The sequence below is a fragment of the Coenobita brevimanus genome, chromosome 90 (assembly GCF_032717465.1).
Source record: "Coenobita brevimanus isolate Jiangsu-jjx chromosome 90, ASM3271746v2, whole genome shotgun sequence".
NCBI classification, from domain to species: Eukaryota; Metazoa; Arthropoda; class Malacostraca; order Decapoda; family Coenobitidae; genus Coenobita; species Coenobita brevimanus.
Genome location: NC_137043.1, coordinates 24244480 through 24267024, shown reverse-complemented (window position 1 = coordinate 24267024; position 22545 = coordinate 24244480). Strand labels below are relative to the sequence as shown.

The following is a 22545-nucleotide window of genomic DNA, read 5'->3' as shown; positions in this document are numbered from 1 at the left end:
CTTTCCAAAACTATTTCCAATCAAGTTTTAAATTACAGCTGTCTATACTGTACAACTAATGCAGAAAAGACTACGTGAAGTGCTTTCCACTATAAAACTGATATCCTAATACCATATCACAACGTGTTGTATGGTATATACAAGAACTAAGTATGCTCAATAAATACTGGAGAGGTTCTTCTTATCATTTCTACCTTCAAAACATGTAATGTATATAAAAATGATAGCTACCAATCCCATTCAGAACATATGGTGCTGAGGTTTAGCTACTCTAGTCCATAGCATTTAAAGGTTGGTGACCAAACTATGCCCTTGGTGGTGCTTTTCATGAAAAAAAAAAATATATATATATCCATCCATCCATCCATCATCAAATCCTACGTTGGCCCATGAGAAGCGTAGGAGCCCGGGGCTAGGCAAGTTGGTCCTGACATTTAAGAAGAGAGTGACCAGCCTCACTCATCCCTGAGTGGCATTACGTGAGCAATAAACCCCAAGCATCCCTTGGATATAAACCTTCACCAGCTCAATCCGACTGGAGTGCCGTGATTACCCACTAAACCATCAGGCGCCAAAATTTGGTTATACGGTTACCACCCAGCGTAGTAAATGGTTTCCTGGTTTACAGGAAACCATTTGGCTTGTCAGTCTGTGTAGAGTCACCCACAGGCAGAAGGAAGAGGAAAGAATGAAGGAAAGATAGACAGATGAGGAAGCATAAAGTCACTCGGACGCAGAAGGACAGGGAAAGAATGAAGGAAAGAAAAACAGAAGAGGATGAAAGGAAATAAATAAAATAACAACAAACTCCAGCCACAGCTAGGACCTGTCCTGTATCACAAATGCCATAGATCAATCTGAGAATTTTGTTGCCTACCTTGACAGTGCGCTGATCAACCACAGTGACACACTCCTCCAGGCCCGGCAGCTCCGGGGGCCTGATGCGGCAGAACACTTCCACCGGGTCATGCTCCAGGCTCCGCTCTACCGTCTTCACACGTGGGGTTGGCCGTGGCTTGCGCGGCATTAGTGGTGTTCGACTAGAAATAATCGTTGTGCTGAGATATGCCATACAGTGCCTTTAACTTTAAACTCTGTGACATGTTTTTTAATTTATGCTTGCAACCATTAGACTACATTTCTCAGTCTATATGCAAATTCTCATAATATGGTACAAGGGTAAAAACTGTGTACAATCAAGCTTGGTATAATATAGTGGGCTTAATGTACTGTACTTTCTGGTCACTAATCTTACTCAAAAATTATTACAAGAAAATAATTATTTATTTTAGTATCAAAATATTACAAGTTAGTCAGTAGACAGAAAATACCATTACCTGTACCTATCTCGAAATTTAAATACGGTATTGTACTTTTGTCTACCTAGTTAGTAGAGCTCAAAGACCTCCACTCCATATACATGGATGATGAGTTAAACACTTTACAGTCTGAAGGTTAAAAAAAAAAAAGGTATAGGAGGGGAAAGATGCCATGAGGCACTTGGCTGCAGTGCTCATCTCAATAACTTAGGCCTCTGAGTCTGTAGCAGGTTTTTGCACCCAGTATCCTAGGATACAAGGCCACTGTATCATCTAGGTTACCGCAGTTACCTCCCATATGTGTTACTCTAAGCAGTCACTTTACCTACCAACCTCAAAGAGTAGATGGATACCTGAGTCGAGTGACACCAGCTGCCCACACCAGGATTCAAATCCCGAAGCTAATGGGCTGACAGATTTGCAGTCAGCAACACTGACCATTCAGCCACTGTTGTGGTTTAGGTGGTTGGGAATACAAGAATACAATACCAGTAATTGAAAAGAGAACAAGTGAGATTTGTAAAAACTGAGCATCCTGAGAAATTAAAGGAGCATGGCACAGATAAACAGACTGACAGATACCCTTGGGATAATTTCTACACCTTTTCACAAAAGCGCTAACAAAGGGGAAGAATAAAAGATTCTTTATCATTCATCATCATCATCATCATCCAATCCTACATTGCCCCACGAGGAGCGCAGGAGCCCGGGGCCAGGCAGTTGGTCCCGACAGTTAAGATGAGAGTGACCAACCTCACACATCCCTGAGTGGCATTACATGAGCAATAAACCCCAACCATCCCTTGCATATAAGCCTTCACCGGCTCAAGCCGATTGGAGCACAATACAGTAATTACCCACTAAGCCACCAGGCGCCAAAATTTGGTTATATGGTTACCACCCAGTGTAGTAAATGGTTTCCTGGTGTACAGGAAACCATTTGGCTTGTCACTCAGTGTAGAGTCACCCATAAGCAGAAGGAAGAGGAAAGAATGAAGGAATGAAAGACAGAAGAGGGAGTGTAACGTCACCCGTAGGCAGAAGGACGAGGAAAGAATGAAGGAGAGAAAGATAGAAGAAGATGGAAGGAAAGAAGCATGGAGGAGAAGACAGGGCATACACCCGAGAGCAGCACTACATTGAGTGAGTGGATGGTGAGCGTCCCCACCTACCACAAAAGGATTCTTTAAAAGAGGGATATTTTCTGTATATAAATAGTGTACAGGTACTGAACTCTTGTAAAGGTTCGGTTTGCTAAGGTACAATACTGTGTACTGTACAGGTGTGTGTGTGTGTGTGTATGTATTATATATATATATATATATATATATATATATATACACTGTACACACACACACACACACACACATATCGCTATATACAATATATATCTACATACATACATACACAGTAAATCCTCGTTTTTCGCATCGCAGATATTCCGCCAAAACCGCACGAAACACGAAACGTCGAATTGTGAAGTTAAGAATCAATGGGAAATATAGAGGAGCGTTCCGGTGGGACATGTACCTACCCTATAATAAAGTACTATAACACCAAACAGGCCCTACCCAAAAGTTAATGAAGAGTGTTTACTAGTGTTAAAACAGCAGAACACAATAAACATGTACAGTACCCTCGCGTCCAACACATGTTAGTCCAGCAAGATTCGGGTCCAGCACAGAGAGCAATTAATTAGTATTATTTAATACGATTTAATTACTGCAACACGAGTGTGTTAGTATAACACACACAGAGCTCCGAGAAGTGGGCGAAATCCGCAGGGTTCACTCTAGCACGATCACCCCCGGTCCAACAAGGTCATACTGGACATTCCCATGATGATGATAGCCAATGAAAACTTCTGATCAAGTAGCCTTCCCTGCCCGCTATCGTGATGTGATCGTGATGCCGCCCAATTAAAAACGCTTCTGGTGTCACGTGATATTTTGTTTAAATTTCTCCCACCACAGCGCCACTCAAGTCGCATAATTGCATTGGAAGGTGCTTTATTCTTGCTGCATTTTCTGCCCTTGTTACTGCATTTTACCCTGCTCACGATGCCTAGGAAGCCTTCTGAGAACCCCAAGAAGCGTCGGCACCTCCCTCAGGCCACCAAGCTAGAGAGCATCGAGAGGAAGAAGAAAGGGGAGAGGAAAGTTGACATTGCCAAGGCCTACGACATGAATGAAGCCAACGTGATCATAATAAAAAACTAAGACAAGATCCTGACAGCCGAAGGCTATCACATGGCACTTCATACCAGGTTTGCCGAGGATACGATGGTAAATCGGAACGGTAACGTGGTAAAATTGCCGACGATACCACGGGCATTTGGAATTCATCTGGATGGATTCCTGCCGAGGATACGACGGGCAAAACAGTGTGACCAAAACCCAGGCGACTCGACAGAAAATGTATCGTACTACAGCATTGAACATTTAGCCTGACACTGATTACATATTAATATTCTAGAATAAATATCAATCATTTTGAAACCCTTCTCATCGGTGTGCGTACCAGTTTATAAACAAAGTTGCTTCTCCTTATTCTCTACCGAGTCAGCGACAGCGATCACTTTCCACAGTCAAGAGACGGGGCTCTGGCAACAGTGTGAGAAGCATGCACTTTGCTGAGGATTACAGTGCTAGGACAGGCAGAAGCAGGACCTTCCATGGCTGTGGACGAAGATAGTGATTCTGAGTGTGATTTCGAAGGATTTATGAGGGAGGTTGAGGAGGAGCAACAGCCATTACCCGCTAGTGATGCCAGCAGCCATCCTCCGGGGACCCAGTAGGACTACCTACAGCCTTGGATACCACCTTCCATTCCCAGCAAGCCCACCAACACTATCCTAAAAGGTTAGTTATCATTCATAGCACAGTACCATTTATTATAATTACAATAGTACCAATATATGTATAGGTATATGGTTGGTATTTAGGGTGACTATTCCGAGGGTTGCTGATATAATTCATTTTTCCCCATAAGCTCTACTGTTAGTCCAACACGTTTTTGGTCCAACACCGTCAACACGTGACCCATGCATGACAATATTACCGTGCTGGACGCGAGGGTACTGTACCTGAAAAGACATTAAGTTGTTATAAAGAGCTGCACCACCAAAAATCCTTACCAGAAATAAAGTGATGACTGGCTTGAGTGGCAGGTGAAGGTGTGTTGAGGGTAGATGGGCTAGTTACCAGATGACATGGGCCTCTCTGGGGAAGCCTCTTCACCTATGGCGAAGCCCTCGAAGTTGAACTCAGGCTCCAGCACCTCCATTTCCTCTCTGTCCACTTCTCCTTCATCCATCCCCACTGGCACGTCCAAGACTTGCAGAATAGCAGACACATTCTGTCTCTCATGAAAATATTGTGTGATCTGGGCTTGTCTCAGCTCCTTTATGTTTCTGTTGTAGACAGCCATCACTTGAGACTTCAGATCACTTAAGGTCGATAGGATGTTAGTAGCCTCAGGCATAGTCCTGGTGTATGCATCAAAGGTGGTTGCCATGTCAGTTATGGTGGACAGGGTGGCCCCAAGATGGCCGCCAACAAATGAGCATCGGCATGCGTTGTCAGCTGCCAGCTGGGAGCATCGAATTGTGGGGAAATTCGCGAATTGTAAGACACTTCGGAAACTTTTTTCTTGCGCAAAAAATGAGGCATCGAAGTAAAATGCGTCCAAATATGAGGACTTACTGTAGATAAGTAATCCCTCCACTATCCGATGTAACAGAGCCAAAGGCACGTTCAGAAAGTGGTCCCGTCTGGATAGTAGGCCCTTGATTCCTGGACTGGTACTTATGGACCCTAACCCAACCTAACTTTGAAAGCCACCTTAACAACTCCCTACCAGACATGCACAGCACCTATTTAAGATCCTATTCACACCAATAATGGACATAAAGCATGAAATAAATGAAAAGGAACCAGAGAATGAGGAATCAGAAGTGAGTATGATAACGGTAAATATTTGGCAGTGTACAGGGTACTTACAGCACATCCGTGGCCATCTCCTCTAAGGCTCTGGTAGTGGTGAAAATGCTCTTGAAGCATGTACAGTAATCCAATGTTGTGCTACACTTAATTCTTTGCACTGTGAGTTATAATTGTTTAACACTGCACATTCTGTTCTTAATTGAGCCATGCCAGTTTCAACCGCCACTTTGCACTCTAAATTCTAATTTCTTAACACTGCACAACACTGTAAATTCCCATGTGCTCCAGTGGCGAGGTATCGCAGTTTATTCACTGTTTATTCACAAAAACGAGCACGTGCGGCATCCACTGCGATGGACATCTACTCTCGACAGTGGTTAGGCGGTAACTGAGGAGGGGGGAGGAAGGAAAGAGTGAAGGGGCCGTGCATAAACAACAGCTGTTCGACGCAGCCTGCCAATTTCAAATTACGGGCGGGAAAAAAATTCGGATTTTTGGATTTTTTTCTTTTTTTTGGGCCATTTTTGGGTTATGAAGGTCCAGGCCCACAATGTCCGGTCAGAGGGGAGTCCAGAAAGTGGGTGTCCGGATAGTATAGGGATTACTGTTTATATATACAGATGGCCCTCCACATTCGCGGATTGCCCCTCCGTGGAGCCAAGATTCTGTTCACGGCTGCAAAGCGTAGCAGTACAGACACTCGCAGGTCATTTCGTGCCAAACCAGGCCCTCATCAAACCAGCATGGTGGTTTGGTTGTAAGAAGTTGGGGTAAATATGCAACTGATAACTTGCCCACACGCACGTGGATGTACGCGAGACGCACTTGGTCGTGGGAGTCTGTGGAAGTCACCAGGTACATATTTACCCTAACTTAGTACAGCCATACCCAGTCAAAACTTATTTGTTCTTTAACTTTTTTGTACTGCTAGTCTGTTACTATTTGTGATATTTAATGCTGCTTTCAGGTCCCAGACATGGTGTAATAGGTATGGTAAGTGCACACTTGCTCATAGGAAGGTGATTTGTGGCTGTAGAGGCATTTACAGGAGGGCGCACCAAACATTTCTAGGAAATTTCCCATTCACGGAAATTCCACATTCACGGGGTTCAGTGTCCCCTAACCCCCGCGAATGTGGAGGGCCGCCTGTACTGTATGTATGTGTATGTGTGTGTGTGTATATATATACTGTATGTATATATATATCCCTACGTGTCAAGTGGGGTTGGTGGAGGATTAGTGCCCCTCCCTGTAAAACAATTAACTCTAAGCCCTTGGCCACCCCGTTTGGGATACATGGCGTCTGGCAATGAATGAATATATATATACTGTATATATATATATATATATATATATATATATGTGTGTGTGTGTTTGTGTGTGTATTCTTATGCATGAACCTCAAAAAGCTATGCCAACAGATCTGAGAGAGAAACCATACCAGCACTCCAACATCCCTCCCTCCCTCCCTTGCATGTTTAGATTTAAAAAGATGAAATCCCAGTGACACACAAAGGAGGTCCGGACACACATCCAGTGACATTTCCTTGAATTTTGTTTTCTGCAAAAAGAGCATACATTTTCATGAGTTTTGTTTTCTGCAAAATAAGCATAAATGACAGGGTGACTACAGTACCCATATACCTGTACTGTACCTGCACAAGTTTCACTTGCTACTCAAAGGTGGGTAGTCTTCTTTAACCCCTCCACTACAAGGATACTCTCATACATTGAGAAAAGTCATCTTATAGCAAAAAAAAAAAAAAGTGATCAGACTGAAGCGCCTAAATGTTACCTACGTTCACTATCATAAGATCAAATATAATTCTATTTTTCCAATTTAAATTAAACTAAGTTACATTAAGTCAAACAAACAATATAGGCCTACTGTATAAAAGTGATATCCAGGTAAATTTCCCTAGCACCACAAGCACACTGACGCTTATATAAAGCAGTTGAAGCACCGTAGTGAACTTGCATTTTCCTTTCCATTATACAAATCAAAGAAGGTACGTTTTATCTTTGCACAAAACTCATGCTGAGAATAACCAACAGGCTTATACAGTACTACAGAGCCTACCAGTATAATTCTTACCATAATCCACTCACTCAATGTAGTGTTACCTACACTGAGTGATAAGCCAAATGGTTTCCTGTACCCAGGAAACCATTTACTACGCTAGGTGGTAACCATATAACCAGGGTTTCTGGCAGCGTTAAGTGTCCCCCAGATACCCCTATCTAAAATCACTAAAGTATGGCAAACATTTTGGAGTCTTGGAGGGCCCAATACCTGCCTAAAGCCCTAACCAAATGGGCAAATTTGCATGGCCATGTGGAATGTGAGAGGTGTGAATGAGGACAGTAAGAGGGTGTAAGTGGTGAACGTGTTCAAGAGTGCGAGATATGCTGTGATGGCATTCTGTGAAACTAAGATGAAAGTGTGTGAAGTGGGGGAGTGGGAGGGTGTAAAGTGTGTATGGTCGGGCATGAATGGGCAAGGAGTTGCTTTGTAGACGAATAAGTGTGGCAAAATGGAATGAGAGACTACAAATGTGTCAGCTCAAGATGTATGTACTGTATGTCAAGTTCAAGTTTGAGAAGGTGAAAGTGGCAGTCATTGTAGTGTATGCACTGTGTGCCGACAGGAGTGAGACAGAAAGACAGGTTTTGGGGTGAGCTGGATGAAGTAGTAGGAGAAATGCCCAGGAGTTATTAAGCGATTGTATGGGGTGATATGAATGGTAGAGTAGGCACTGGTCCTGAGAATAATATAATGGTTAATAATAGAGTACCAGGAGAGAATGATAATGGGAAGTGACTGGACATGTGTCAGGAAAGGAGGTTGTGCATCTGCAATTCTTATTTTAAACACACAGATGCACATAAATATACATGGCAGATAGGGAATGGGGATCATGTTGAATGAAGCCTGATTGATTACGTGCTCGTAGAGAAATCGATGCTGAGTAATGTTGCTGATACGAGGGCAGTTGGAGGAAGATGGGAGGTTTGTCACACCATATGACTGTGCAATGCAAGATCAAACACGAGAGAGAGACAGACAGACAGAGCTGTCAGGGAAAGAGACAAAGTTGAGAAACTGAGGATCAAAGATACGGCAGATGAATACAGGACCAAAGCAGGGGAGGAGTTAGAATTAGCAAATTGGAATGAAATGAATCTGGACAGCTTGTGGAATGTATATAGGGATTGCTTAGCTTGGAATGCTAAAGCGGTGTGGTGTGGCAAAAGTAACAACAAAGAATAAAGGCATGGCATGGTGGGATGAAGAGGTTAAGAGAGCAGTGCAGGAAAAGAGGAAGAAGTGGCTAAAGTGGATAGAGGACAGAGGTTCAGTTGAAATAAGAAATGAGTACGGTATAAAGTACTGGGATCAAGAAGCACATAAAGAGACTACCAGGGGCGCACCCAGGAATTTTCTAAGAGGGGGGCCCGTTGTGAGGTGAGGTCAAGTAATCCGATATTTACGGGGAGGTCACATGCAGGTTTAGAGTCAGGGAGCTGCTGTCACGTGTTACTCTTTGTTTGTACTTGCCAATTTTTCATGTTTTGCTGTTATCAAAATAAATATATATAAATTTTTAAAGGACCCAGAGAGCTAAGGGGGAACCTGCAGGGCTCTTGATAACTGCCGATGGTTGCGAGCTATTTGGCTCCTAGGGTTTCAGATTTACAAGCCAAATAATTTTTTAGTAGCCAAACTGACTACGAGCCAAATATTTTACAAGCAATAAATACACTTATTTATTTACACATAGTGATGATTAGAATCATATAATGAGGTTTTAAACATTCACAGTTGTGACAAGGAAAGACTTAATAATTGGTCACAATGTGCTTTTTTGTTCATTTACGTGAGATTTACTTACTTTGTAGTTTACTGGGTTTTGAAGTGGATGTTTTTTCTCCTCGCCAAAAGGCAACTTGCATGAAAAATTTGTTCGCCAAAGGGAAAAAATGCTAGCATTTGCGAGCTGTGGCTCGCCAAACAAGGGCCCTGGCACAGGCACGGTGGGCCCCCTCCTGGGTGCACCCCTGGAGACTAGTGAAGAGGAAAAAGGAGAAGGTAAATGATGATCTAGGAAGAAAAATTACAGTAATGCAAATTACTCCGAAAACAGAAAGTTATTTTGGAATGAGGTGTAGAAATGTAGTAATAACAGTGGAAAGAAATGTGAAAGTATAAAGGATGTAAGTGGCAGATTATTAACACATGGGGAGGAAGTATGAACCAGATGGAAAGAATATTTTGAAAGTCTGATGAATGGGAATGGACAGACCAAAGCAACTGTTAACATGACTGGTTTTGGGGGTGTACAGATAAGGAATGCAGTGCCAGGAAACATGCCACTCGCAGAGGTGAAGAACGCTGTGAAGCGAATGAAAAATGGGACAGCGGCTGGGGTTGTTGAAGTGTATGTAGAGACAATCAGGTGTAGTGGATAGTGTAATGAAGTGCTTGTTGGAGATACAATATCGTCACCCTCGTAAAGAAACTGTCTAAGTAATTTTTTGGCAATTTCTGGGGTTTTGCCTAAATCAATTTTTCATTACGTGGCGCACCTATTGGTACAGCTGCCTTTGCCAGGTCTAGGGTGTGAGTGGTCTAAAATGCAACTCAAGTTTCTGCCTAAGTCACTGAAAGTTAAGAAAATGAGACAGTTTTTTTTTCTATTTCCCGGAGAGTAGAAAAAATGACCTAGGCAGTTTCTTCATGAGGGTGACATTATGTATGAAGGCATGGATGAGTGAAACTGTGCCGGCAGAGTGGAAAAACACAGTGATAGTACCCCTGTACACAAATAAAGGTGTGCGAAGTGAGTGCAAGAAATATCGTGGCATAAGTCTATTGAGTGTGGTAGGGATGGTAGCTATATTAAAGAATTATTACTGTATAAAGAAAGAGAGATCAGAAGTCCTAGTGAGTGACAAACAGGGTGGCTTTAGGAGTAGCAGAGGATTTGTGGATCAAATATTTACAGTAAGACAGTGGAGAAGGCATGTGAGAAGGACTATAAGGTGTTTATGGGATAGGCTATATGGATCTGGAAAAAGCATACAACAAAGACAGAGAAGGATTCTAGAAGGTTTTGTGCATGTACAGTGTAGATGGTAAGCTGCTAGGTGCCACCAAGAGTTTTTATGATGATAGTGAGGCATGTGTAAGGGTATGGTAAATGGACATCTAAGTGACTGGCTCGCGGTCAATGTGGGCGTGTGATGAGGTTAAGTGATGTCCATGGTTGTCCAATATATATATAGATAGGGTGATGAGAGAAGTAAAAACACAAGTAATGGAGAGAAGGATGGCACTAGTAATGAACGATGATGGATGGAATACCCTATCTCAAATTTGTTGAATGCTGATGATGCAGTGCTACTTGCAAAGACCAGACAAGAGCCTGGTAGACTATAGTCGCGATGGGCAACTCTGAGGTTGTTATTATCGTGCCCTGGCAACCTACCATTCAAAATTGCATCTGATTTTGTGTATGAGACGCATGTGATTCGTGTATAATATATTCGTGCATCATAATATGATTTGTGTATAATATGATACGAAATCAGACACACTTTTGAATGCTAGGTTGCCAGGGTACAATAATGACAACCTCAGAGTCGTGCGCCGTGACTATAGTGCATTGTCTTGTTGATGTCTGTGAGTGTTGTGCTTTGAGAGTAAATGTAGAAGAGTAAAGTGATGGTTATTGAGAGAGAGAAAGTGACTCCCAGAATGATGTTACAGTGAATGGAGAGGCTGAAATTGGTTAGAGAACTCCAATACCTAGGTACAGTGATAGAAAAGAGAGGAAAATGTGCAAGAGAAGTGGAAAGTAGAGTACCCTAACACAAGGAAGGAAAGTAGCTGGTGCTATGAAGGCCTTAAAAAACAATGGCTTGAGTGTTGCAGCTGCATGACGCTTACATAATGGAGTGTCAGTGCCAACTTTAAGTAACCTTCCTTCTATGATGTTTCTTTAAAAAAAATATTAATAATACTGGTGGGTCTTTAATGTGGTGCTATGCTTTTGTATTCAATTACCCCAGCTTAACCCCCTTAAATGCGGATCATAGCGACACTCGGCAAAAAGGACATAACGGCGGATCGTCGCATTTGCGATTCTAGTAAATTTTGAATAACCGCGGGCAAGCAGGCTCCAGCTGGTATTGTCTATCAGTACCACCACCCTTTAGCTACAATTAGCATACTTTACCTTTGTACTACTGACCTCAGTTGTTGCCAAGTATCGCGTTTTTCCCCCGTCCCCCCCCCCACCACGGCCCGGCCAGCCTGGCTGTGATACATGGCAGCGCTCTGAGTGCTCAGAACTGTAAATCTGCGCTCTCCTCTCACAAGCAGTTTATGCTAATAGGAAACACTTGTTTCCCCAGTTGTAACACTAGCTTTTTTTCTCACAGTTTGCCCCTGTTTAGCGTCAGTTTACCGCAGGCTTTCAAAGTGACATTATGGTGAGTTCTAGCTCTTCCGAGTCAGTGCAAGCGGCCGACAGGAACGAGAATAAAGTGGCGGGCGTAAGGCAGAATAAAAAGCGCGCCGTGGTGATCTTTTGGGAAGTAATATCATTGAAAATAATGTAGTATACATGTTTTTAGCTGTGAAAATGGAAATGTTTGTTGAGTGACGGGAAGACCGCCACCGCGGTTCATGTCGGACGTACGCTCCGTTGATTTTAGCCTTATTTTCAGTGCTTATTGTACAAATACGGATTCCAAACTACCTTTACGTTGTAGTATAAAGTTTACTGTGACAGAATGAGGCTGTGGTAGAGGGGAAACCGGATTGCTGGAGGTGTGAAAGTGAAGATTTGGTTACCCAACTTTGCAAGTCTCCACAAGTCCTTGGGTAGTCTCCACAAAGGCTCAACACCTGTCCCTGGAGAAAGCTGAATGTAAGTACTATCTGCCATACCAAGTATAATGTTCTAGGGTTAATCTCTGATTTTTGGCTAATATTTTCCTACAGGTACTCAGACCGCGATTCAACCCCGCCACTCAGGGGGGGGTCGACTGTTCACGGCCGCGTGTAAGGGGTTAAACCATTTACAACGCTGGGTGGTAACCATATAACCAAACCATACGTGCTCCCTACGTGTCAACAAGTGGGTTGGTGGAGGGTTAGTGCCCCTCCCCGTAAAACAAATAACTCAAAGTCAAATGGCCACCCCTTACGGGATTATGGCATCTGGCAGTAGATAGGTAGAGAGATAGCTCTTGTTAATGGTGAAAAAAAAGAAATTAGTGAATTTCAAGCCATGTTAGGCATTAACCTACCCAAACACCACTTAACCTAACTTAGATCCATGTCATTTAAACCTATGCAGGACTAATTTCCAATCTTATCCTTAGTTGTCCACCGAGTCCATCCTGAATCTGATTTCAAATCTGAAAACATGAGACACCTACTTCCAGCCCTCTGATTGAATCAGAATTAGGACAATAATGCACCAGCAAATACACAGGCATACCACCTATGATCATACTGCAAAGATGCATTGCAATTAATGTATGAAACGCAAGCAAACCACCAGCAAAGGCACCGAGAAACCCCACAATACCTCCCTTATTTCTAATTTGTGGAAGAAATATCACAGACGAAAGCTGACTTAAAACTGTATAACACACTGATTCCCATTTATTATTTCTTAGGAATCTACTGTAATGGTTTTGTAAATATTATCCAAATTTTTTAGTATGTTTTACTGTTCTTTAAGCAGCAGCAGGACCTTACCAATTCAACTGCTATTATTCCAGTTTTCCTGTATTTTTAAAAACTTTTTACATGGTTGAAAATAATTGTTTCCTGCTGACATTTTTTTTCTCATTATCATGTTCCTTATGTCTCACTGACAGCTGTAATGGCAGACTAGCTAAAACTTACATGATTCTTGGTTAAGTTAGGCAGTTATGTTTGGTTACAATAAACTGCTAGGTCAGATTAGATTAAAAGGTATGGTTAAGAAGGGGTACTAAAACACAACCAGGACATATGTTGGTGTCTACCACTACGTTCGAGAAACAGTTAATACAGCAGAGGGAACATGGCTAAAAACAACATGGAAAGAAATTTTATGTGAAAAGCTCATTTACAACTAAAAAAAATAACCAGAAAAATAGACTATCAGGAAGTGTATGTTTACCAAATTTTGCTTTAGCAAGTACAAAACAAGTTCAGGCATATTCAATCATTAATAAAAAAAATAAAAAAAAGTCCTAATGCCAATCAAGCATTGGTATGGTACGGTACTGGTTCACACACGGAATACCCTAATTATAGAAATTCGTCATCCTCCAACCATCCCAGTCTTGCTATCACTTTAGGCCAGAATGTCAATATACCCAAGGCAGTACAAGTATTATCTCACACATAACCACATTATGTTTGAACCACAACACAACCACTGTTTACTTTTAGCTCCGGAGATTATCGTCCTCTATTTGCTCTCAAGCTTAACTTCACACCTGATCTCCCACCTACACCGATGCTTCAACACTTCAATTGCTTCACTGAACATCACTTGACGATAACAAGGAAGATTATATACTCACTCAGGCTTCATAATAGATCAAAACAAACGAGAAAACCCAGATCCAGTAGACAGTGCTTTCGAATACCGAGGTTTTCCCAGTGCTGCCCCCTCTTGGCCATCCCTCGCAACGGCGCCAGATTTAAAATCTTACTATAGCCAACTTAATAAATATCCTCGTTATATATATACAGGTAAATGTAAGTTTTACGTTAAACAGCAGAATGACCTTACCAATTCAATTGCTATTGCTCCAGTTTGTTTTCTGCATTTTTCTGACAATCACGGACTTGCTAAAACTTACGCTAATCTTGGGCAACTTCTTAAAGCTGTCACAATGATAATTAATTAATTGTTATATTATATTAAGAACTATTTATCTAGAGCCAGACGCCATTATCCCGTGAGGGGTGGCCGTTTGTCTTGGAGCTTGAGGGGCACTACGCACTAACCCTCCACACGCAGGGAATACATGGGTTGGTAATATGACTACCGAGCACTGTAAATGATTTCCTGGCTTACAGGAAACAATTAGGCTTGTCACTCAGTGTAAAACTACCTGCATATGAAAGCTGAGTAATAAAAGTGACTGGAAAGATGGAAGAAATAAGAGGAAAAGAGAGCGGACAGAAAAACAATGATAAAGGTGTTGTGGTTGATCTGGTATTTTGACAGGAAGGACTGTGCGATTTCAGTGTGGTTGCAGCGTTATTTGGATCCAGTTGGATTTCAGTATGATTTTAGGGTGAAGTGAAATTTTGGTATGATTTCAGTGATTTCAATGCTGTTTTAGTGAAATTCCAGTGTGGCTTTAGTGCGTTTTCGGTACAATTTCAGTGCCGTTTTGATTCGCCTTCTGTGAGATTTTGGTCCAACTTCACTGCAATTTCATTACTGTTTCCATTCTAATTCAATGCGTTTCTTGTTTGAAATCAGTGCGTAATAGCGATATTGATTGCAAAATGGTGTAATTTCGACGCGGTCTTGATGCTAAACTTTGTTGAACTTTCGGTGCGCCTTAGGTGCTGTTTTTTACAACATTTGTAGTATGATTTCAGGGCAATTTTAGTATGAGATCCTTGTGAATTTAATGTGATTTAAGTATAATTTCACCACGATTTGGGTGCGATTCCTTTAAGATTTCGTTGCAATTTCAGTGCGTTTTTTTTTTTTTTCTGCTTATTCAACTTTTTAGGAAATTTTAGGACGATTCCACTACAATTTCGCCAACATTTTTATCCGAACTTGTGCGATTTTAGCGCCATTTCGATATCGCCTTAACTTTGCTTGATTTCATTTCAGTTTTTGGTAATACTTTGGCTTGATTTCGGAGGAATTTTGGCTTTAAATTTTCTGTAATATGTGTGTGAATTGTTCTCTTTCTTTGATGGTTTGCTGCGACTTCGATGTGATTTCGATAATATTTCTGTGTGGTTTTGGTGAGATTTCAGTGTTATTTCAGTGACAGTTTAGTGCATTTTTTGGTATAATTTTGGTGATATTTCAATGCTATTTCAGTGAAATTTTGCTGTGCTTTTGTAGTATTCAGGTGCTAATTCAGTGCAGTTTCTTTGTAATTTTGACCACAGTTTCGTTGGCATTTCACTGTTCTTTCGTGTGTGTGTGTGTGTGTGTGTGTGTGTGTGTGTGTGTGTGTGTGTGTGTGTGTGTTTGATTTCTAGGAGATTTCAATGCAATCTTCCTGCGGCCTCAAATTGATTTTGATTAGACCTTGGTGATGTTTCGATGCAAATTTGACTGCAATTTTGGTGCAAAATCAGTGCAATTTTTACGACAATATTAATTTCAGGATGTGAAATTACAAATCCATTTCAGTGAGAGTTTGCTACAGCTTCTCTGTGAGTTTGACTATAATATAATGCAATTTTGATGGCGTTTCTGCTCCATATAAATGTCTGTGGTGTGATTTTAATTACATTCTGGTGCGATTTACGTTACAGATCTAGTCGAATACAATTTCCATGGAAATTGTGTGTGATTTTAGCGCGATTATGGTACGATATTTCTGCGGACTTACGGGGCTATTTTGACTGAGATTACGGAATAATTTTGATGTGATTTCATCGCAGTTCTGATGAGATTTCGAGGCTATTTTGATGATTTTTTTTTTTCCTTGGATTTCAGTCAGCTTACTACTTCACTGTAATTTTAGTGAGATATTGAGTGTAATTTTGATATAATTTAAGTGCGACTTTGATGCTTTGTTGCAATTTAATTTTTTACTGATTTTTTTTTTTTACAAACTTTAGTGGTATTTCAGCGCGATTTAGGTGCACTTTCACTGCAGTTTCAGTGCAGTTTCAGCTGCGATTTCGGTGCATTAACTGTAAATATACGGTGTGACTTTTTTTCCTTTTTTTCTTTTGCAATTTTTGTGCATTTCAGTGCTATTTCGGTGATATTTCGATATAAATTCTCTGGAATTTCCATGCAATTTCGTTGAGGATTTTCTGCATTACCAGTGCAAGTTTGCAATTACAGTACTGTACAGTTATAGTGTAGCATCGTTGCAATTTCATTGTGATTTCAGTTTGATATTCACTTCGATATAGGAAAGATTTTGATTCAGTTTAAATGCAGTTTTGGTCTGATTTTCCTACAGTTTCCTTTCGATTAATCCCAGTTGAAATGCAGTATTTTCAGTGTAATTACCACCTTATGCAGAGCTAACTGTACCGAACAATCTTGTTAAAAATATGTGTATTTCATTGCCCCCGTCATAGGTGTGAGATTTTTAATTTACTTAAGTCCCCTTTTCTTCTTCTTGGAAATGATCTCGTTGTTATTCTCAACATATGGATGCATTTCTCAGAATATTTGGAGCTCATTTGGCCGACTTGCACACACACACACACACACACACACACATCTCACTGTACTATCTGTTTGTCTGTTCTATATTCAGACGCCTTAACCAAAACGACTGTCTGCCTGAATGACCATTGTGCAGTCGAAAGGCATTGATTCTAAGCCGCCTTCCATCATCTCAAAATATCTGCCATGGACACAACTCAGTCATATCATATGACCCTCCAGTGTGCAGGGTTTTCCTTACAGTGAATGAAATGCTGTGGCGGGGTTAGCTGTGAAGGAATGGAAAGTTAATCGCATGGAAGGAATTAACCCTGACCATATCCCAACCTGTTATTATGAGTATACGAATTTGTGAATGCGGGTGTGCGATTAAGAGCAGGGAGATGTCGTTTGTGTGCGTGTGTGTGTGTCCTGCTTTACCGTTGATTCATTGTCGACAACAGTTTCTATGTATCTGATTAAAGTAACTGCCTGAGTAATTGTGTGTTCATGTATCTCTTATTGTTCATTTATTCATTCATTCATTGTTCTTGGACTAGACGACAGTATATAGAATGCTAACTGTAAATATACCGTTGTTGTAATCTGAGTCTTGTTTGCGTGGAGGTGTGTGTGGGAGGGTGTGTGTGGTGTGTGGGAGGGTGTGTGCGTGGTGTGTGGGAGGGTGTGTGTGTGGTGTGTGGGAGGGTGTGTGCGTGGTGTGTGGGAGGGTGTGTGCGTGGTGTGTGGGAGGGTGTGTGTGTGGTGTGTGGGAGGGTGTGTGTGTGGTGTGTGGGAGGGTGTGTGCGTGGTGTGTGGGAGGGTGTGTGCGTGGTGTGTGGGAGGGTGTGTGCGTGGTGTGTGGGAGGGTGTGTGCGTGGTGTGTGGGAGGGTGTGTGCGTGGTGTGTGGGAGGGTGTGTGCGTGGTGTGTGGGAGGGTGTGTGTGTGGTGTGTGGGAGGGTGTGTGTGGTGTGTGGAAGGGTGTGTGTGTGGTGTGTGGAAGGGTGTGTGTGTGGTGTGTGGGAGGGTGTGTGTGTGGTGTGTGGAAGGGTGTGTGTGTTGTGTGGGAGGGTGTGTGTGTGTGTGTGGGTGGGTGTGTGTGTGGTGTGTGGAAGGGTGTGTGTGTGGTGTGTGGGAGGGTGTGTGTGTGGTGTGTGGGAGGGTGTGTGTGTGGTGTGTGGGAGGGTGTGTGTGTGGTGTGTGGGAGGGTGTGTGCGTGGTGTGTGGGAGGGTGTGTGCGTGGTGTGTGGGAGGGTGTGTGTGTGGTGTGTGGGAGGGTGTGTGTGGTGTGTGGAAGGGTGTGTGTGTGGTGTGTGGAAGGGTGTGTGTGTGGTGTGTGGGAGGGTGTGTGTGTGGTGTGTGGAAGGGTGTGTGTGTGGTGTGTGGGAGGGTGTGTGTGTGGTGTGTGGGAGGGTGTGTGTGTGGTGTGTGGAAGGGTGTGTGTGTGGTGTGTGGGAGGGTGTGTGTGTGGTGTGTGGGAGGGTGTGTGTGTGGTGTGTGGGAGGGTGTGTGTGTGGTGTGTGGGAGGGTGTGCGTGGTGTGTGGGAGGGTGTGTGCGTGGTGTGTGGGAGGGTGTGTGTGTGGTGTGTGGGAGGGTGTGTGTGGTGTGTGGAAGGGTGTGTGTGTGGTGTGTGGAAGGGTGTGTGTGTGGTGTGTGGGAGGGTGTGTGTGTGGTGTGTGGGAGGGTGTGTGTGTGGTGTGTGGGAGGGTGTGTGCGTGGTGTGTGGAAGGGTGTGTGTGTGGTGTGTGGGAGGGTGTGTGTGTGGTGTGTGGGAGGGTGTGTGCGTGGTGTGTGGGAGGGTGTGTGCGTGGTGTGTGGGAGGGTGTGTGCGTGGTGTGTGGGAGGGTGTGTGTGTGGTGTGTGGGAGGGTGTGTGCGTGGTGTGTGGGAGGGTGTGTGTGTGGTGTGTGGGAGGGTGTGTGTGTGGTGTGTGGGAGGGTGTGTGTGTGGTGTGTGGGAGGGTGTGTGTGTGGTGTGTGGGAGGGTGTGTGCGTGGTGTGTGGGAGGGTGTGTGTGTGGTGTGTGGGAGGGTGTGTGTGGTGTGTGGGAGGGTGTGTGTGTGGTGTGTGGGAGGGTGTGTGTGTGGTGTGTGGGAGGGTGTGTGTGTGGTGTGTGGTAGGGTGTGTGTGGTGTGTGGGTGGGTGTGTGTGTGGTGTGTGGGAGGGTGTGTGTGGTGTGTGTGAGGGTGTGTGTGTGGTGTGTGTGAGGGTGTGTGTGGTGTGTGGGAGGGTGTGTGTGTGGTGTGTGGGAGGGTGTGTGTGTGGTGTGTGGGAGGGTGTGTGTGGTGTGTGGAAGGGTGTGTGTGTGGTGTGTGGAAGGGTGTGTGTGTGGTGTGTGGAAGGGTGTGTGTGTGGTGTGTGGGAGGGTGTGTGTGTGGTGTGTGGTAGGGTGTGTGTGTGGTGTGTGGGAGTGTGTGTGTGTGGTGTGTGGGTGGGTGTGTGTGGTGTGTGGGTGGGTGTGTGTGTGGTGTGTGGGAGGGTGTGTGTGTGGTGTGTGGGAGGGTGTGTGTGGTGTGTGGGAGGGTGTGTGTGTGGTGTGTGGTAGGGTGTGTGTGTGGTGTGTTCGCGGGGGTGTGTGTGGTGTGTGGGAGGGTGTGTGTGGGGTGTGGGAGGGTGTGTGCGTGGTGTGTGGGAGGGTGTGTGTGTGGTGTGTGGAAGGGTGTGTGTGTGGTGTGTGGAAGGGTGTGTGTGTGGTGTGTGGGAGGGTGTGTGTGGTGTGTGGAAGGGTGTGTGTGTGGTGTGTGGAAGGGTGTGTGTGTGGTGTGTGGAAGGGTGTGAGTGAGGTGTGTGGGGGGGTGTGTGTGCGTGGTGTGTGTGAGGGTGTGTGTGTGGCGTGTGGGCGGGTGTGTGTGGTGTGTGTCCGGGTGTGTGTGTGTTGTGTGGCGGGGTGTGTGTGTGGTGTGTGGGTGGGGGTGTGTGTGGTGTGTGGGAGGGTGTGTGCGTGGTGTGTGGGAGGGTGTGTGTGTGGTGTGTGGGAGGGTGTGTGCGTGGTGTGTGGGAGGGTGTGTGCGTGGTGTGTGGGAGGGTGTGTGTGTGGTGTGTGGGAGGGTGTGTGTGGTGTGTGGGAGGGTGTGTGCGTGGTGTGTGGGAGGGTGTGCGTGGTGTGTGGAAGGGTGTGTGTGTGGTGTGTGGGAGGGTGTGTGCGTGGTGTGTGGGAGGGTGTGTGCGTGGTGTGTGGGAGGGTGTTCGAGGTGTGTGGGAGAGAGTGTGAGAGGGGAGTGGGAGGGTGTGTGCGTGGTGTGTGGGAGGGTGTGCGTGTGGTGTGTGGGAGGGTGTGTGCGTGGTGTGTGGGAGGGGGTGTGTGCGTGGGGTGTGGGAGGGTGTGTGTGTGGTGTGTGGGAGGGTGTGTGCGTGGTGTGTGGGAGGGTGTGCGTGTGGTGTGTGGGAGGGTGTGTGCGTGGTGTGTGGGAGGGTGTGTGCGTGGTGTGTGGGAGGGTGTGTGCGTGGTGTGTGGGAGGGTGTGTGCGTGGTGTGTGGGAGGGTGTGTGCGTGGTGTGTGGGAGGGTGTGTGCGTCAGAGTCCCAACGGTCCGATCAGGATGCTAGGCTTGGTTGTTAAAAAAAAAAATAATAATAATAATAATGATTTGCCGGGAAAACAAGAGATACGGGAAATTTCATTACTTCCCTCTCCTTGTCCTTGAAAAAAAAATAAATATAAAAAAGCTCATTGTCATATTGCTCTCGTAACTTAATTTTTGCAGAGTTACGCCCATAGGCCATTGTTCGTAAAAGTATGAATCTTAGCCATTCTGAGCCGTATTCTCGCTGACTTAGGCTGGGCGTAGAAAGACTTCGTATCACCTCTTCCTAAGCGAATTAACCCGCACAGCCCGAGGAAGTGTTTTATTGGTCATTCTTATTGCCTTTATTCTATTATTCAGCTTCAGAAGCGTCTCTAGTACTACAAGGGTTAATCAATGGTAAATCAAAGACCTGATTTGCAAATGTCCCTAAGCTTACTAAAATCATCTGGCGATAGCACAAGCTACATTATAATAACCTCCTAGCAGTGAAGGGTTAATTTGCAAATTACACCTTATTACTTCTCATGTGTTGTCGATAATTTTAACTTTACATTGTTTGCACTAGCCACTTAGCAACGGTATTTCAGTTTATTCTTGCTGCCTCCTAACGATTTCATTAGCTCCGTCAAGGGAGTTATGTTTTGTCTACGATTTTCCACCAGGCCAGGGAAGGGGAACTATGACTCACGCCGGTAAAGTACAGAATGCAGGTAGAGTGAACACAGCCAAGTCTTCCTTAGTGATATATTTTACACTTAAACATTATTATCCTATTTTGTTTCATTAACTGCATCATTGTGTCGTCTCTTGTAGTTCATTCTTACCATCATCAACGGATATTATTCAGCCTGGACGATAATTTTTCAAAGTGGTGGGGTTAGACTGGACATCCATTAAGTCTTTCAGTACATGTTCAACAAGAGTAGACAGTGCACATGTTAGGCAAGGCAGAACCATCCCCTCTTTCATATTTACCAAGACCTTGACATTGACCTTATAACCACTTTCACCCAAACTTTAGTTTTTTTTTTTTTTTTCCTCTGATGGCCCTCGATATTTACCCGTAGTTTTGCACAGTTCTGTCCTTAGCTTTAGTCGTATAGTTACTAACAATCAAACATACAGATACATATATGTATCGTAGCCAGGACTTCATACACACACACACACACACACACACTTCAATCTGAGAGCGACTCTAAATAAAACACAGTTTACAAAGGATTATTATTATTATTGTTACAATGTACGCACTTCGGGCGACATGACAAAAACCAACATACAAAAGTGCACTTGGGTACAGTACCCTGTTATTTGTTTCTCTGCTGTTTCCAGACGGTTTTACTCAGCGTAGGTGAGTTATTTTTTTATTTTTTTTACTGGAGGTTAAATATACTGTAGCTTCAGTTGCGCCTTCAAAAAACAAGAGGTCTCTCCTAAGCTAAATAAAACCGTCTGGATAAGTTGAAAAAAATTGAAATTATGTCATCGACCTGAAAGATAGTATGGGTTAAGAATATTACTACAGCGCTATGCTCTACGAATGAATGTTTAGTGGTCTAGTGGATCAAGGCGCTTCAGTCGGATGTAGTCCAGGATTTACGTTCTAGGGTTGATTAGGGTTTATTGCTGACATAATTCCACTGAGGGCAAGAGCGACTGGTCACTCTTGTCTGAAATGTATGGACTAAGTAGCTCAGCCCCGGACCCCTATGCTCCTGACGGAACAATAAAGGAATGGAAGATACAACTGATGGACCAACTGCTAATTCACACGTTGAGGCAGGCATAACACAAGCACATGACAAAAAAGTGCCCGTAAAAAAAAATTTCTTTACTTTTTCTGTCTTTAAAAGTGGCTGAAACTTTGAAATATTCTCAGGAACTTCTTATTAACGTTCATGTCTACTGTTTCATGTCATACAGCATCAAGACGGAATTAGACATGAATTACATTGTTCACCCCATCAAACAAGCACCCTTACATTTTTCCAGTCTTTACGGTCTGAAACGGTTAACGAACCATATGAAAATGTCCTCCAGTAACTTCTCGGTTGTGACCATGCAAGCTATTATTATCAGTACCTCATAAAGCATGGCGTTTATGTAACTTGTAATACAAACTATCAGTCAGAAGTATCTACTTTTGGAAGAAATCGCGAACATCAAGACCGCTCATTGTAAAACCATGGATCACCTGGATAAGGATACTTTTTCATCTACTGTATTTAATAAACCATCCTAAATGCCCAGAAGTCAGAGAAAAGAGATGGTAATTTGTAATGTAGCTTTAACCTCTTTACCATGATGACGTCTTTTTCAACATATCAGGCTGCCACCACACGGTTTAATTCAGTTTAGGAACAATGTGA

The 22545-nt window shown here is 43.6% G+C and overlaps 1 protein-coding gene across 1 annotated transcript in view; it reads right to left on the bottom strand.

Annotated features, from left to right (window-relative positions):
• The window catches only part of pav (kinesin family member pavarotti), a 170702-nt gene extending 164578 nt beyond the window's left edge, over positions 1–6124 (bottom strand). Inside the window, exons 1-3 of the mRNA XM_080281640.1 lie at positions 5987–6124; positions 4660–4910; positions 878–1040 (exon numbers count right to left, since the gene is read on the bottom strand). Coding sequence (XP_080137766.1) covers positions 878–1040; positions 4660–4910; positions 5987–6124 — 552 coding nt within the window. The remainder of the gene's footprint in view (positions 1–877; positions 1041–4659; positions 4911–5986) is intronic.
• Between the last annotated feature and the right edge of the window lie 16421 nt (positions 6125–22545).